We start from the raw sequence: 17296 nt of genomic DNA, 5'->3' as shown, positions 1-17296 counted from the left end.
TGATTCATCAGGTTTAGTCTGTTTCTAAAACAATCACGTAAGCTCCCCAGAAGCCTTGAAAATGCCAGATTTTTTCATTTCAGACACCATGGTTTACATCATCTCTGACTGCATCCGATGCTTTTTTCAGCAACTATTTTACAATAGTTAATTACTGATATAAAATATCTTCAAAGAAATCAAAGAGGGTGATGTTTATCATGAAACGTAGCCATATAGGTACCAGAGATAATTTGTTGAAACTTGTGTGGCACAGGTTATTAATATCTTATCGTTAAAAACTTGACAATTTTCTGATTGGAAGGACTGTTTATAGCAGGAGAAACAAGGATTTAAAAGTCTAAAAATAATCGATCTCTTCAAAAATATACAGAGAGTATCCTCTTTTTTCAAATAGTGCTTTGGCTATGTTGTGTTTGATTTACTGTAGCTAAATTGCATAATTTGAAACCCTTAAAACTAATCTGAGAACATGTCTTTACCCTGTGTGTTTTTCCTGCACTTGAGAACACGTCATTTTAAAAAAATTCTCTTTCATTTCTCCTTGATCTTCAGATTGCGGATAGTATAAAGCCCTTGCGCCCTTATGAGCGCTTTGACACTTTGAGACAGTTTCTGGAGTACGATGGACACGTTTTACGTTTTTACTGTATGTGGGATGATACAGAATCCACGTTTGGGGACTCACGAAAACTTATTCTGCACTATTTTTTGGCTGATGATACTATTGAAATAAAAGAAGTGATACCAGTAAACTCAGGCCGGGATGCTGTTCCACTTTTCCTCAATAGGAAGAAGCTACCAAAGGTGAAGAATAGAAAATACAGCATACTTTAAGTTCTTTTGCCAACTAAAAGCTTAAATGCATTATTTTCAAATTCCTGTATTAGGAGCATAATGTTAATTACAGTATATTATCAAAATGACTGAGAATGACCACAATTACGGGATTTTTTTTTCTTGCCCATGTATTTGTACCCATTGTATCATACAATAGGTATAAAAATTATAAAAAATAATTAGGCTTGGGAGTGCTGTACTTAAATCAAGAAGAGAGAAAATTCAGATGGGTGAACAAATAGGTTTGTATTCTACAATTTCCTTTTCCTTATAATTTTATACTAATGGAGAAGTTTAAGTTTAATACCCCAGCACACACGTGTAAATCAGTGTAAGTCCATTGAAATCCGTGGAGTTACACCATCATAAAAATGATGTGCATTCAGAATTGGGCCATGATTTTTTCCTAAGTCCTCAGAAAAAGTCCAGTTTCAAGATTCAGCAATGTAAATTGTTGCTAGCAGCTACAGTATCATTTCTTTAACTTGAATTCTTAGAGTTGTGTCTAATCAAAGCCAAATTGAAGTCAATGGGAGTCATTCCACTGACTTCAATTGATATTAGATCAGGCCCTTAGAGAGGGTCTACTAATTAGTTTAGTCCTCCATAACTTACTTACCATTTTAGAGTTCAAACACAATGAGCGTGAATCACCTTTGTGTCATTCCATTCTTATACTGGTGATAGACTTGCATCACTGTAAATCTGCAGTAATGCAGTGTTGAATTCTTTCCCCCCTCCTTTGCTTTTAATATTTGTTATAATATTTAATTCTGTAAGCAATAGGTGTTTACAGGCCAATTTTAAAAAAACAACCGATCCCTGCCTTGAAGAGCCAACAGTCTGGGACCCTGATCTTACAATGAGCACTGACTTAGCAGACCCTATATCCATGCACTGCTCATTGAAAGATTGGGATTCAAGTGTCTACTTCTCTCTGAAGTCAATGGAAGTTAGAGAAAGGGCAGCAAAAGATTATCCAAAATGGGGATGGTATACAGGAGGGACTGGGGTTACATTAAAAGATAATAAAATCTGTTTTAGTTATGTGCACATCTAGTTGATTCTTCATTTAAAAAAATTTTTTTTTGGGTTATAACTAGAATAAATTACTAGTATAAATTAAAACACCTACTATAGGAACATTAATTATAACATTCATCACAATAGAATAGGCTGATTAGCTCTTTTCTATATTTGTGCAGCACCCAGCACAATGGGGCCCAATCCCGTTTGCAGCTTTTACATGCTACAATAATATAATAATAACTACCAGTAATAATAATAGTCCTCAGAGCAGAATTTTATAGGTATGCAATACTTTAGTTGTGCTAACCTTTGCTTTCCAGTTACTTCAGAGAAAGAGACTGTGCCCTTAAGTGCACAATAGGACTTTGAATGTATAGTTTGAACAGCAGAGTGGCTTTGGAGATCAGTAACATAAGCATGCCTCGTTATGCTCACTAAAAATGTTCACACAAAAACAGTCATATAAAATTGTCTCATACAACTGCTGGTTTTGTTTGGTAACTGAAGTCTCTGTTTTTTGCTTTATTAGATGCAGTTCTTAAGCGTCTGTTCTCTTTCCTTGCAGTATGCTCCAGCAGGGCTGTATCAGCCTGGTGCAATCACAGATCGCACAGTTCTCAATGTGTTTGGAGGCTTAGTAGGAAACAAAGGCCGTTACATTCTGGACAATCGTAAGGTCAGATATTTTTGAATACCTCAGGCCATCTAACGTAATTACAGTTGTTTTATCATTTCTAACATCCTGCTTATCTAAAACAAAGAAGATTATTTGTAAGAATGGTGGTGTCACTGTAGAACTGCTTAAATGAGCAGTGTTGAAATTTAATATGCAGTGTTTGTGAAAATGTTTAGAAAAAGCTTTAGCTTGGAATGTGAAATATGGAAGGTTTTTTGGTTAAAGATCAAATATTTATGTAAAATTCCAACTTTTTTTTTTTTTTTTTTTAGAAAGTTCCATTTTATTCTGAGATTCATAGAGGTGCTTCTTAAATCTTTCTTTTCTTTTCTTAGACAGGAACTGTGCATCAGGAATTTTATAAAGACTCTGACCTGACACTCGGGGCAGTGATCAATGTTTGGGGAAGGAAGGTAAAACTCTGTGACTGTGATGAATTTACTAAAGAATATTATACAACAAAGTATGGAATCAGTAAGTAGTTATATTTATCCTTTTCTGTGCCCGCTTTTAAACTTTGAATTTTTAAAAGAATCTATTAATAGCAACCCTTTTATTTTTTTTAATTAGAAACCTGGAGCAATATATAATCTGCTTTAAGTAGCTAACAGCAAAATATTAGTTTTGCAGGGGTCCCAGTGGAGTTGTTATAGAGTCAAGGCCAGAAAGGACCACCCGTCTGACCTCCTGCACATCACAGCCCACTAAACACCATCCAACCACATCCAGACCAAGCCCAACAACCAGAATTAGACCAAAGTGTTACAGTCTTCAGGAAACTGAACTATTGTAGGCCAAAGTCAGTGAACAGGACTGAGGTGCACCGATGCAATGGCAGGGACTTGATTTAGTAAGATACATTCTGCAGAAGAAGGCAAAAAATGCCCAATGTCTGTGCCCATTTGACTTGTGGGAATATTGTTTCCCATCCTTGGATATGGTGGTCAGTTAGACCCTGAGCATATGAGTGAGACCCACCAGAAGCCCCTGAAGTGTGAGATTTTAGGAACATAAGGCATGAACTGTAAGAGATGTCCAGAGGTGCCTAGCCCAGTCCTCTCTCAGTGCAGGCAACCCTGTCATACAATCCTACTTCATAAATTATCTTAAACCAAATTAGGTTCTTTGCCCCCACAATTCCTGTTGGGAGGCTGTTCCAGATTCTCACCCTTCTGCTGGTTAGAAACCTTCTTCAAATTTCCCACCTGAATTTATTCATGGTCAATTTAGACTATTTATTCTTGTGCCAGCATTGCCCCATAGCTTAAATATCTCTTCGCTCTCCCTGTATTTAGCGAGAGCAATCATATCCCCTCCCAGCCTCTGTTTTGCTAATCTAAAAAAGCCAAGCTCTCTTAGCCTCCCCTTGTAAGGTAGGGTCTCCATTCCCCTCATCACCCTAGTAACCCTTTTCTACTCCTGTGCCAGTTTGAACTCATCTTTCTTGAACATGGGTCATTTCTCATGATCTATTTAAGACCAACCCAGATTTGCATGTTGTGCCCTGGACTGTTTTTATTTCAAAACCAGAACAATAAAATGATCCTACATAAAGGCTGTTGATTCTTCCACCTCCCTGTTCCGATATCCCTACCTTCAGTCAAAATATGTAGAAGAATGTACATCTGAACATGTGTGTACACTGGTTTCATATTCTTCCCATCACACTGCATTTTGTAAAGATGTCAGATGATCTATTTTCTGAAAATGGTAGCTGAGTTTAGATGTTTGTCTCCCTTGAGACGATTCAATGCATCCTCACAACAATTGTGTTTTTCTGCACAATGATGCTGGCAAATCTACATTTAATGCTCTCTACTATACAGAATCTGTGCAGTCTAGAACATCACAGCAGCTATCCCATAATGCCTCAAGAATTGCAAACTGGAGCATTGAATTTTGGAAAACAATCAGGGTTTGTCTCCAAGATGGGAAAACATTCTGGGAGTATGGGATTTAGTTTAGCAATCCCAGAATTCCCCATTCAGAATCAGAGCTGTTTTTAGTATGGGTGTCTCCTTGGAAGAGCAGTTTATCCTACCATCAATTTAGTTATCCAGTGAATAGATACTAATATGTATCTGGACTGCTCAAAAGTGGTGAGAAAAGTGCTGCTACAACCCTTTTCTGACATGTGAAACCAGATACCCGGGTAGACCTGTTTGTGACCCAGACTCATGACCAGATGGAACATAGAGTTTGGACCAAAGTCCAATTAACTCCTTGGTGGAATGAGGTACTGTAGTGCTGTTGAATGACAGCAGCAAATGACTGAAAAACATCAGAAGGAGGAAGGCCACCTTTTTATTTCTCTGGAGCTTGCTTCAATATTACAGTAGAAGCCTTTATTGAAGCTAACTACACATATTGGATACCACTTTTTGTCTCACTTGTTGGCATTAGAAGAAAACAGTTGGACCAATACTGGTGCAAATATGCCAGACATTAAACAAGACCCGAACATGTTGTTAAAATGAAGAATGTCCATTCTATGATTACTGGAATGGTGAATGGGTCTTCGGTAATTGGGGTGGTGTGGTAAATGAAACAAACACAACCATTATCTGCCCACCGAGTAATACAGCTAAATATTACGGCTGCAAAGGTTGTTTCTCTAGCGTAATAGTGTCTGGTTGACTGCTGGTACTTGTTTATGGATATTAACTTCAGCTAGTTGGGCAAGTTTATGAGAGGGCAGAATGGCACACTGTTTCCCACACACATATCAGAAAAATAAATAGTGTGTATTAGGGTGATAGGATCTATGATTCTATGTAGAAATGCAGGCATCTCAATGTGACCCACTTCGTTAGCAGGGGTTAGAACCCTTGCATAAAGCTGCTAAGTTCTGCTGACTTACCGGGATGTGTTAACCCCCTGGATACCTTATCAGGATATAAAAAGGAGTGACCTTTTAGTCAGAGGGGACTAAGGGTAGAGACAAGGAGGTCCTGAGGGTAATTCTTGGAACAGGTAAGGTTGGGAGAAAAAACTCAAGGTTGGGGTTTATGTTTTGTTGTTTGTGAGTTACCCTCTTCCTGGGGTTTGAATTTATTGGTATGTTTGTCCTCCATGGAGCTTGTGCAGACTTTATTTGGAGCGGGCAGAAATACCTCTGTGAGCTTGATCATACAATGTGCTCAGCACTCTGTTCCTGATCCAGCAAAGCACTTAAGCAGGTGCTTAGTTTTAACTTGTCTTCAGTAGGACTGTACCCTTGGCAAAGGTTAAGCATTTGCTTAAGTGTTTTGTTAAATTGGGACCAGAGTGCTCAGCATTTTGCAGGACCAAGCTCACTGGTGCTGTTGCGATTTTGAGTTACCCATCTTACCACTTGCTGTTCTTTGTTCAAGCATTTATTTGACTATATGGCTTCAGCAGGAGTTGTATGCTAATAGAATTGCCTTTTAGGAGGACAAGGAGATTTCTCTTGAAGTGCAGTTGTTATGATAATCAATATGTTTCCAATGTTTTTGCCTGTTTTGCTCTGCATAATATTTGTGAAAGCAAAGGAAAAGTTTTCAAAGGACAGCAGCTTTGTAAACGATAGCTCATGCCCTTCAGCGGGAAGTCTGACATTATTATGGATGAATGCAGCACTGGTCTGAATGCAAGGGAAAGACACCTTAATGTGGGATATAGTCTGCCTAAATTTTGCTAATGCAGCTGCATAGAAAGAGAAGGATGATCTGACTGCAGCAATGGCCACATATACATTATAAACAATGAACGCCCAAATGAAATGGGAAATATACTCTTGAGTGTGTCTCTGAGGAGAACTATATTTATGCTTTTTACTTACTGTCTCATCATAGCACAGAAGTAGAGTAAGAAGTGTCCTTTCATAAATAATATTTAATTAATAAATAATAGAAAAGTATGTGGAAGGGGAAGAGGGCCTCCTATTATTCTTGTGAGCCAAAATTAAATAGTGTCACATTTTTGATTGCACTGCCAATCATGTGACAAATAGGTTCTCTTGTAATATTCCTTTTGGAAGGCAGGAGAAAAGGAGGCATTGCCTCTTTGTTTTACTTGGTAGGCGAACTGTGAAGCAGGAGCTCATGTCACTAAAATAAAGTTGGAAACTAGGGGAGGCCTTTTCTATACCTGTTGGTTGTTGGCAAATGCATGAACCAGCATTATGTCCAGTACTAATCATCTGTGTTTAGTCCAAGGGAATTGCAAGTACCCCTTCACTGGTACTTTTAAAACTCCATTGAAATTGGAAGCAGAAGATGAAATCTCAAATTTGAAAGCTGATTTCTTGCCAGCATAATGCTTTTGCTATGCCACCGAACTGGTCCTTATCATCATTTTCGCTACTGAGAAGACTACATAATATTCAAGTTGTTTTTATTCTTAAGGGGGACTGGATGGCTCTGGGGATTAATAATGGGATATAAAAATTTTTGCCTTTATGTTCCTGGTTCAGATCTTGTTTCGTGATTGAAAGTGGTTAGAATGTAGTGACTGTTTGGTGTGTTATGTGATAGTAATTTGATGGTGTCAGCGGGCAGCAGTCAGCTGGTCACCAAAACCAGCCCCACAGTTAGATTCCTTGAATTGCTCTGGAGACTGAACTGCTCTCTCATGCATAGAGTATTTCTTCACTACACAGATAACCCAGGCTTTTACCTGGGTTTTAGCCCGAGTTCCCTAATATCTAGATAGAAAATCCTCTGACTCAGGTCTGAAGGTGCTTTAAGCCCAGGCTATCTTACATTGCTCAGCTGGAGGCATGGGTTAGAGCCCACTTTCACTTCAGCTAGAGCCCACCCACTTTGCAGTGAAGATGTAGACAAAATTACTGATGTTTTGGTAGTCCTCCGATGCCCTTCCCACAGTCCCTCCAGACAGACAAGTTCTCCCTCAACTGACTGGGAATGAATCCTACAGCAAAGGAGTATGGGATATACCTCCCTCCCATCCCTCCAGACACGCATGGCCGAAGGCAGAAACAGTGATGACACATTAAGTAGGGTAGGACTGTGCAATGGGGGCACTCACGCTTGGGCACCTAACCTAGGTGCTCAGACCCAGATGCCAATCATCCAGGTTAACTGTGGAGTGAAGACATACCCATAGAGATGATCCTTCAGTTTCAAGATTGAGGTGCATTGATGCAGCAGTGTGGAGAAAACTGCCAGTGCCTATGGTGTACCTGTCCTGTCCATGAATAGGATTTCATCACCCAAGGCTTTCAATACCACAGTAAATTCACATTAAAATGTTGCAAGGAATGTTAGAAGGTCATCATAGTAGGGGGCGACCAACAAGGAGATGGATAGATGTTGTGCAGCAGATCACTGGGGGATCAACTGCTGTGTGTGCAAAGTTAGCTATGGATTGAGAAGGTTTCTGAAAATACTGCTATGCTATCAAGAGTATTCAGACTTGAATAAATGGACTTCACTTACTTTATTTTCTGCATTGGTCCCTAATGATTTGCAAGATGTTTTTTTGTGAAGAACATATAAGAACATCGGGTTACTCTGTAGATTATTACAGCAAGCGACATATTTACAAATGTTCAAAAATACTTCTGCTAAACTGTTTTGTTACAGACTTTCAGGACTTTAAGAGAGATAAAATATGAATTCAGGGATAACAAATCATGAACTTCTTAGGAATTGGTTCTGAGGCCAAAGTTAAAGACCACACAGGAATATTACATAATTACACAGAGCCCAATCTAGACTGGCTTTATGTAATGGGACCTGGGAAGACAAAAAATGGACACCTAAATACTACAGCAATTGAATGCTATAGTATTTTGTTGATATCATGACTTATTAGTGCTATATTAAGCATGGTTGATTACAGGTATGACTGACGCATTAAAACAAATGTACAATTGCTGAGTACCAAGAGAGTAAAACTAAATTGAGTAATTATCTTTATCTTGTCTACTAGACATGCACTAGGTGGCACTGTTGGAGTGCAAGAAAGATCTTAATCTGTGTTCCATTTGCTATGTAAGTCCCACAAAGTAAAGCTACTATAATTGAGAATAATCAACATTATAAATCTGATAGTTCTTTTTCAACTAGAGAATACATGTGTGATCACCTTGTAATTCAACATACAAACTCACATAGGGGTTTTTCCCCCACTCAGTATGCAGAGACTTATGTACACAGTGTTTTGTTTTTTAACTAGAGTCGGACATGTAACTCCTCACACACTACAATGAAATTTTCTAGAGGGTCAATATTGCCAGAAATAATGTTTTTAGAAAATAATGTTTTGTCATGTGTTTGTTTATATGATTCTACTCTGTTACAGTGATGGCTTTTGGTGTAAAATTTGAAAATTTCCTAGCAGGAGACTTCTTTTTATGTATTGATTTAGGATTTAAGCCCCCCCCAGACTAGTTGTGCTATATCTATATATAAAGGGCATGTGTAACTTCCGAGAGAAATACATTGGCTGCTTTGTTTTTATAGAAACTCCTCTTGACTGGTTCAAAAGGAGGCGTTAGCTTTTCCATTAAGAACTTATTTGCAACAGGATATGTTGCAATAGAAGTAACTGCTGAAGGAAGGATGGAGAAGGTGCTTCTTGTGTTTAGGACTTATATTTAGGAGAAATTCTGACATCTGAATTCTTGCTGTACTTTTCAACAACAAACTTGTGTTAGATAAATCTGAATTTAAGAGTAGGTTGCTATGATCTTCGTTTATTAGCATGTTCTAAATCACTGGTTCTCAAACTCCATTGTGCTGCAACCCCATTCTGACAACAAAAAGTACTACATGACCTCAGAAGTGGGGACCAAAGCCTGAGCCCACCAAAACCCAAGCCCCGCTGCCCCGGGGAGAGGGCCTGTAAACCGATCTCTGTCGCCCAGGGCTGAAGCCCAAACATGAGCCCCACCACCCAGGGCTGACGCCCTCTGGCTTTGGCTTTGGCCTCAACAAGTTTAACGCCAGCCCTGGCGCTCCCATTAGAATGGGGTCGTGACCTACTTTGGGGCCCTGACATAGTTTGAGAACCCCTATTTTAAATAGATATGTAGACTGAAAAAGCACTTCAGGAAAAGTTTGAATTGGCCCAAATTTCACCCTTTTCCTCTACATGTGCCAAAACCAGACCTACAGTACAATAATGTTGGGGATGTTTCAGATAAAAAATTCATTATTCATTCAATCAAGTTTTTCTTCCTATAGAACTATGTATAAATTTCACCATTTTCACTGGATACTTTTGTTTTGATAATGAAAAGGGAAGAAATAGTGAATTAAATCTCTCCCACTCCAGGTAGAAGAGACAAGTCTTGGGAAGAAAAAAAAACCCATTCTTGTTTGTGGCCATTGTTGTACACTGCCTTTCTGAGGCCCTCAGTTCTTTCATGGACCGTGGATGTTGTGACATCCTTCTGGCTGGTGATTTGCCTAGTGCGTTGTTCTTTTGTTTTCCAACATCTATCAGTGTTGCTTCCATGTTAATAAACTTTATTTACAGGGAAAATCATCATCATCAAAACTGTATCTATTTAGGTTCTTATGTTGTCTGTAAGCCTCAATAGCTGTTGCAAGTTGTAATACTGGAAAACACAAGTTCAGGGGAGCAACTATGGCACGCTAGAGCAGCAGCTGACACTGGGGCAGCAGGATCTTCGCTAGATATAAAGTCCACCCTGATCCGTATAACAGCTTGTTGAGTTGACAGGCATATGTGAAGAGAGGACAGATTGGTTATTGGTCATGTTCATATGGAGAAAGGTATCATAGTTGTGGAATAATGCTGATGAGTGAATCTGGAGCTAAGGCAATGTTTAAGAGTAGGGTAGGGGAAGGACTATAAAAGTAAAGCTTCAGAAAGTTTGGATGTATTTGGGATAGGACTGAATTTATTGGCAACTTGCCAAGACTGACATAAACATTTGAGTTCTTCCAATACAAACATAGAAATTGACAAAAAGCAGAGAAAAATATCACAAGCAAGGAATTTAAATTGTGGAATGATCCCAAGGGATAAGAGTTGAAAAGTGGTTTTAAAAATTTGGTTCTTCTGTTTAGGAATAATATTTCCCTTCCTATTGACTGATTTCTGCCAAACATTACTGGGCATGGATGAAATCCTGGCCCCATCGAAATTATGATAGCAGTTTTGCCATTGATTTCAATAAGACCTGCATTTCACCCTATAAATAGTGAAGCAAGCATGATTTAAAGAGAGCAGTTCTGCTCTGTTCCCCAGATATATTAATAGACATCTATTCTGAAAATGCAATATCTTTAATAAAATAGCGTGATCTGAAAAAAAATCTTGCTATCTTATTTTCTTATAGAGGATTTTACTCCAATTCCATTCAAGGCTCCACCTCCTCCAAAAATAGAAAGGAAGTTTCCACCTTACACTGGATTTGGCTCTGAAGAGGATTCTCTATGCTCCTGCATGAGCCTTCTTCCCCAACCTCCCCAGAAAGATTTCAAGAAATTCATGGAGAAAGACAGGTATTTTAGTGAAAGATAATCCCAGTTGTGGCAAGATGGCTGATGTTAATATGGTGGGTCCTGTGCTTTTCTTGGCAGGGGGCTAAGATGCCACCTCTTGCCCCTGCTCTTGGGCCACTGAGGTCCCCGATAGTGGCCCAGGAAGGTGGTAGAGGTCTGAGTTTGCTCCTCACTCTGAGCCCCAGCCCCTCTCAACTCCTGCGGGTTCTTACCGTCTTCTCCTTTGGGTGGGGAACCTTCGGTCCTTAGATTTTGGGGAAGGAAGTCTCCCTCCGTTGCTGGGGCAGAGTCTCCCTTACTTTGGTTCTCTGTTTTTTCAAATCTTACAACACACCTCAAAGCTCCAGTCCTCTTTTTCTTCTTCTTTTCTTCCCCTGACTGCCTGATGCAGGGGGTTTTATTAGGTTCCTGACAGGGCTTAATTGACTACAGGTGCTCCAATTAACCTGTAGCAACCCTTCCTAGTCTACAGGGAACCACGCCTTAATTAGCCTAGGGCTTATATATTTCCCCTCTACCACTGCTTCCTGGCCCTCCTGTATCGCATAGTCAATATTTTTAATTCCTGGTTGCAGGGGAGAAGGATGTTAAGTGAAATGTCAAGGTTACCTGACTTAAGTTTCCAGGTGTATTAGGACTTGGTTAGCAACATTGCATTCGGCATTTCTGTGAACTAGGCAAATATGGTCTTCTGTGAAGTTAGGGTCTAATCTGATTCCCATTAAAATAAATACAAAGACTCCTTTGACTTCATTTGGCATTGGATCAGACTCTGAGGGTATGTCTACACTTGGTGTTAGAATGTGATTCCCATCTCGAGTAGACATACTTGCACTAGCTCTCATTGAGCTATCATACTAAAAAAAAGTTATGTAGCTGTGGTAGCACATGCAGTGGTGAGAGGTGGTTGGGGCTAGCTGCCCCAACTATAACCCAACCAGACCCCGTGGATACATACTTGGGGTGGCTCACCTGTACTGCTGCTGCCACTCCCGGTGTTACTGTTGCTCCACTACTATTTGTAGCATGCTAGCTGGATGAGAGTGTGAGTATATCTACTTGAGCTGGCAATCACGCCCCCAGCTCCAAATGTAGACAACTAAAAAGAATTTCAGAAGATCCACAAATATGATATACCCCCGTTTGTTTTTCTTGAGATTTCCTGAGAGTTCTTTTCTTTGTTGGCTGGTTTTCATGTACAGTTGTACTATAGCAATATGAAAACATTAGCACCTTTTATTTCCATTGTGGGTTATATAGACTGTGCCATGATTTATGAGTCCTGAGTAAAAAGCAAAGCTGCTTTGCAGATCTGAGGTCCATTAACTCACATGTAGAGCCTTCAGAAAAGGAGAATGCTATTAGAAGACTTGGTAAAATTTTAATAATTTATATAGCCTCTGTATATTTTAAAATAGTAACATCTAAATCAATAGATTTACTATTGTTGAGTTCTTTCGGTTTTCACATTTAAAAAAATAGTCACGTGGAAAAAGAATCTGATTGGCCAAATTTCCTGGAGAGGGTCCTGACATGTATTTTGATTTGTATTTAGGTTTGAAAATGAATACATCTAAAAAATGTTTTTCCCCCCAATTAAATTTCTGGAAATAAACTTTGAGCCTCATTTGCAATTGAGATTGAATACAGATGCAATCAGAATCTGTAATCAGAGAACCAATTGTGCCCTGAAAAATAATTCCTTTCTATCTGGCTGACTCTGCTTGGCTTTGTTAACCCCAGCTGAAAATTATTTTTGAAAAAATAGGGAACTTCATTCCATTTCCTGTCCAGACAAAGAATAACACAGTTTATTTCACAAAATGCGTCTCCAAGTGATGAAAAGTTTAATCATTCTATATACTGAATTTCTTGCCACTTCTTCTGCCCTCATAGAAAAGGCCTCGAAAGTAACCTGCTGCGCTTTCTTGCAAAATTTATTACTGATGATCCCATTGACAAGGATCGGCAATTCATTATTACTTATTTTCTGAGGGATGACACAATTTCAGTGTTTGAGACCCCACAGCGAAATACAGGTAAGAGATAATAATCCCCTGGAAGCAATTCCAAGAGCTCTGCTGCTTTGATTAAAATGTAGCGATCATTAAACCCTATGGCAGAACTCAGTCCTAATGGAAGCCTGCGCAAATCCTTTTGAATTCAGTCAGATGTACATTTGCTTCTTTTGGACTTGACAGAGGTCTACTCTTTTACCTTAATAGTAGTTTGCTGTGCTAATTTATAATCTGTGATACTGAGAATGAAACCATGTGTTGTAAGACAGCACTTCACAACATTTAAAATTATTGGCTCCTAAAGATGGTAGCATATATTCTATTTGCAAATCTTATCCAGGGGAGCTTGCTTTTGTTGTAGGTAATTTATAGAAACTGTATTGTTGTCATTGATGGTAAATAGGGATAAACCCATAGAAAATGTAACAGATTGGAAATTATACAGTAAGTTCTATGTTTTGCAGGATCAATATTATTATTCTAGCTATATGTTTTCCATTATATAAAGGCACGGTATAAAAACAAAATCATTGTAATTATTTTAATATATGTAACAATATCTTAAACAATATACAGTTTATTGGCATTTGAAGGGTAAATTTGGTCTTGTGCCAGTAGCTGTCCTAGTGACCTACTAGAGTGACATTGATTTGAATTCGAGGAGACAGCTCATCCAACCTTTCTAGAGATGAATGCTTCAAGTTCTTGTCCATATATATTTCACTGTCGGTGAGCATGCATCCAATACAATTAAGTCCAGATACTTTGGGCCAGCAATGTCCTTTGGGGGTCATGCCTGCGCCCTGAGTATTCTGGTGCCTCTGAGGGCCAAAAGGGCAGGGCGACCCTACCCTTCATTTCCTTCTCCCTTCCTCTGGGTATGGGTTGGAACTTGCAGTGTCCAAGCTTCTTTGCTCATTATGTGGCCTATTCTTTGTCATGTAAATAATTCTGGATAATTCTTAGTAATTAGTTAGTTAGTAGTGTTATTGTTACAGATTTTTGGTAGTAATTCCTTTCTTCCTTTTAGAAGGAAATTCACTTTTTTTTTGAGCATAAGCTTTCGTGAGCTACAGCTTCATCAAATGCATCCGATGAAGTGAGCTGTAGCTCACGAAAGCTTATGCTCAAATAAATTTGTTAGTCTCTAAGGTGCCACAAGTACTCCTTTTCTTTTGCGAATACAGACTAACACGGCTGCTACTCTGAAAGGTTTTTGTTTTGTTTTCCTGTGAGTTAGCTCTAGTACAGAGATCAGTCATTATGGCTGAGCAGAAATCTTCAGGCTTCAAGAATTCTTATTCCTGCGAGGCTGTAATGCGTTCCAATGATGGGCACACTAGATGCTTGCTGTGTCTGGGTGAAGTGCACATAGCAGAATCACGTACCATCTGTAAATTATTTTCTATGAGAACCCAAAGAGCTAGGGAGTCTCCTCTGAAAATATTCTCTCTGGAGAGGTCAGTGCATCCCAGTCAAACTCCGAGACACCTGGAGCAGCAGTTTCTTAACACTCATCATCTAAAAGTGCTCTGTCTGCCTCTTTAACTCTTGGAGTCAAAGTGGGAGCAGAAGCAGCCAAACTAGGGAATGCTGCACTGGGTGTGGTGTAAAATGGGGACTCATGGGGTGATCTCTGACTCTAGCATCTCCTTGAACCCTGAACTATGCAGGGGAGACTTCCCACTACTCTGGTGGCACTAGGATCCAGGTGGTGCCTCCCCTCTTCCCTTATCATGTGGCCTAGCTGACCAGTGTCTCCAGCTGTCTGGAGCAGAAATGGCCAAAGCAGGGACCTCTGGACATTCAGAGAATTTTCTACAGTTTTAACTGGACTTTCTCTGCCCTGTGTTTGATTGGGTGTTCCAGCACATTCCTCTCTCTCCCTCCCTCCCTCCCATTCTTTTCACTTCTGCTTCACTCCACACCTGTCCTTCTTACCGTATCTCCCTCATGCCCTGGCCTTCTGTGTCCCCTCTCCCTTCCCTTTTCTTTCCATTTAACCAATCCCTTCCTAAGTAAATCTACACCTTAACACCCCCACAAAAAAAAACTTGTGGAATTAGTTTAATGTTAGCTACCATCACACTATTCACTCTGCCATTGTTAGCAACTCCTTCCTCCACCCTCTGTTTGTCTTGTCTATTTAGACTGTAAGCTCTTTGGGGCAAGGACCATCTACAACTCTGGGTTTGTACAGTGTCTCGCAAAGTGGGATCCATTCTTTGTTGGCCCTTAGACACTACAATATTATTTATTTATTACTGTAGCACCTAGAAACTTCTGTCATAGACTAAGATCTGATTGTGGTAGACACTGTTCAAAATAAACATGATTAATAATTAATAACAATAGCTATTTGTAAAGATCCATATTTCTAGTTTGATAAAATCTCAGGATACTGAGTAAGGAAAGAGCACTGGACCCACAAAGGAAAGAGATCTCTGTCCTCTTCCTCAAGGAACCATAAATCCTCTCGAACTTCAGAAGAAAAGGCACTCAGTCCGGCACTGGTCACTATACCTCCCTTGGTAATGCTTAAATCTCTCAGTACAGACCTCTCAGCACCAAGGCCCTGATGTCTCTCACACTAATAATCCTGGCACCATGACCATCTACTCACCTGTCTTTGATACCAATATATTTGGTATCAAAATCCTATATAACATTGAAAGACCTACCTGTCTCTTCAGTGCTGGACTATCCACTATTAGCAGTGATGAAACTGCCTCCTCCAGCACCAACTGCTGCTCTGACGCTGGTACCAGGTACATTAGTGGTACCAACCTGAGCACAGACTAAAGGTGCTCCTAGCCCACTAGCTGCTATAGCTCTTCCTCTCCAGGAGGACTATACATTCTCCTCCTCAGGTTCTGAAGGCAGTAGGGAGGTTGGACCAGTTTGTTCCCCAGGGTCCAGATATTCAGGCAGCATACCATGGAGAGGGAGTCAAGGATTGAGTTTTATTACCCTAGACATAGAAGCTCAAAAAGGGATAGAATTATCTGGTATCCTCTCCCTTGGCCACTTGTATCTTGTGCTTAACAGTACCTTTGTCTGTACTGGGCTCTGGGAGGAAATCATCAGGCTAGAAGGCCAGTATCTGCCTCCCAATCCAGGATTAACTCCCCTTCTTCGCCTCAACCAACCCAATCTGGTCCACTCCAGCTGAACGGACATTAATGGGTCCAGTGAGGAATCCCAAGCAGAGGACATCCTAACCCAGTTTCAAATGTCCTCATCATCCCTGCCTGAGATTGTAGTCCCTGAGTCCTCTACCTCCATCCCAGAGGGCTGTAAGATGTTCCAGGACTTGTTATGCAGAATAGCTGACCCACTGGAGATTCCAGCTGAAGCAGTACAGGAAAAGTCACAGAAGCTTCTAGACACCCTACACAAGTCCATACTTGGATCTCGTGCATTGCTCATCAAAGATGGACTGCTAGAGTCAGCTAAATTGCTCTGGCAGACACCTGCCTCTTTGGTATCAGCATAAAAGAGCTCAGATCATCATCTCCACCTATTGTCTTCCCAGAGTATTGAGCAATTTTATACACACTGGCTGGCAACATGGATGGTTCTTGTGGTGAATGAAAGATCACATGGAAGGCAACACAAAGCAACATCAAAAGACAAGGAACCCCAAAAAATAATTTTTTTGGGGGTGGGGAAAATTACTCCACATCAAGCCTCCAAATGAGACTCGTTAACTACCAAGCCTGGTTGGCAAAATACAATTATCTGGTGTGGGATTAATTGCATTGCAGACAGGCTTCTTTTAAGACAGTAGGGAAGAATTTAAGTTGCTGAAGGTGAGGTTGTGTTATGCATATTGCTCCAAGCAGCTCGTGATGCTGCAGGTATAGCTTCTAGATCTATGGTGACCTCATTTCTATAAGGGATCCTCATGTCTCCGCCAGGGTGGATAAAAATCAATGATTTTTTTTTATTTAAATCCGATTGTTTTGATAAAATGCTTTTTGAGGAAAAAACCTATGTAAAGATAGATACATTATAGCTCAAAGATATTTCATCATGAATTAGAATTTATAATCCCTATTCCTTTAGCATGAGACAATATATTCATGTAAAATGTTTAAGAAAAGTTTTGTAAATAAGTTCCAATAGTTCATGGACTAGGGACCCAATTTTATGGGGTTCCAGAGGCTTCTCTATAGATTATTTAGGTTAATCTTTCTATCTACCTAATGGGACTTAGTGCTCAGTCTAGACGGTACCATCAGAGATGCTTAGTTTTGCAGTTCTCAAAC

General features: G+C 39.8%; 1 protein-coding gene across 3 annotated transcripts in view; it reads left to right on the top strand.

The window, feature by feature from the left end:
- Nucleotides 1-17296, top strand: part of EFHC2 (EF-hand domain containing 2) — a 118056-nt gene that overhangs the window by 67058 nt on the left and 33702 nt on the right. For all 3 annotated transcript variants that reach the window (XM_038415072.2, XM_038415081.1, XM_038415061.1), the window contains exons 5-9: nt 556-807; nt 2435-2545; nt 2881-3019; nt 10842-11007; nt 12904-13046. In XM_038415072.2, coding sequence (XP_038271000.1) covers nt 556-807; nt 2435-2545; nt 2881-3019; nt 10842-11007; nt 12904-13046 — 811 coding nt within the window. The remainder of the gene's footprint in view (nt 1-555; nt 808-2434; nt 2546-2880; nt 3020-10841; nt 11008-12903; nt 13047-17296) is intronic.

This window comes from Dermochelys coriacea, chromosome 1 (genome assembly GCF_009764565.3).
Source record: "Dermochelys coriacea isolate rDerCor1 chromosome 1, rDerCor1.pri.v4, whole genome shotgun sequence".
Taxonomy (NCBI): Eukaryota; Metazoa; Chordata; order Testudines; family Dermochelyidae; genus Dermochelys; species Dermochelys coriacea.
The sequence above is the reverse complement of the archived record's forward strand: the minus strand, read 5'-3'. Positions and strand labels throughout refer to the sequence as shown.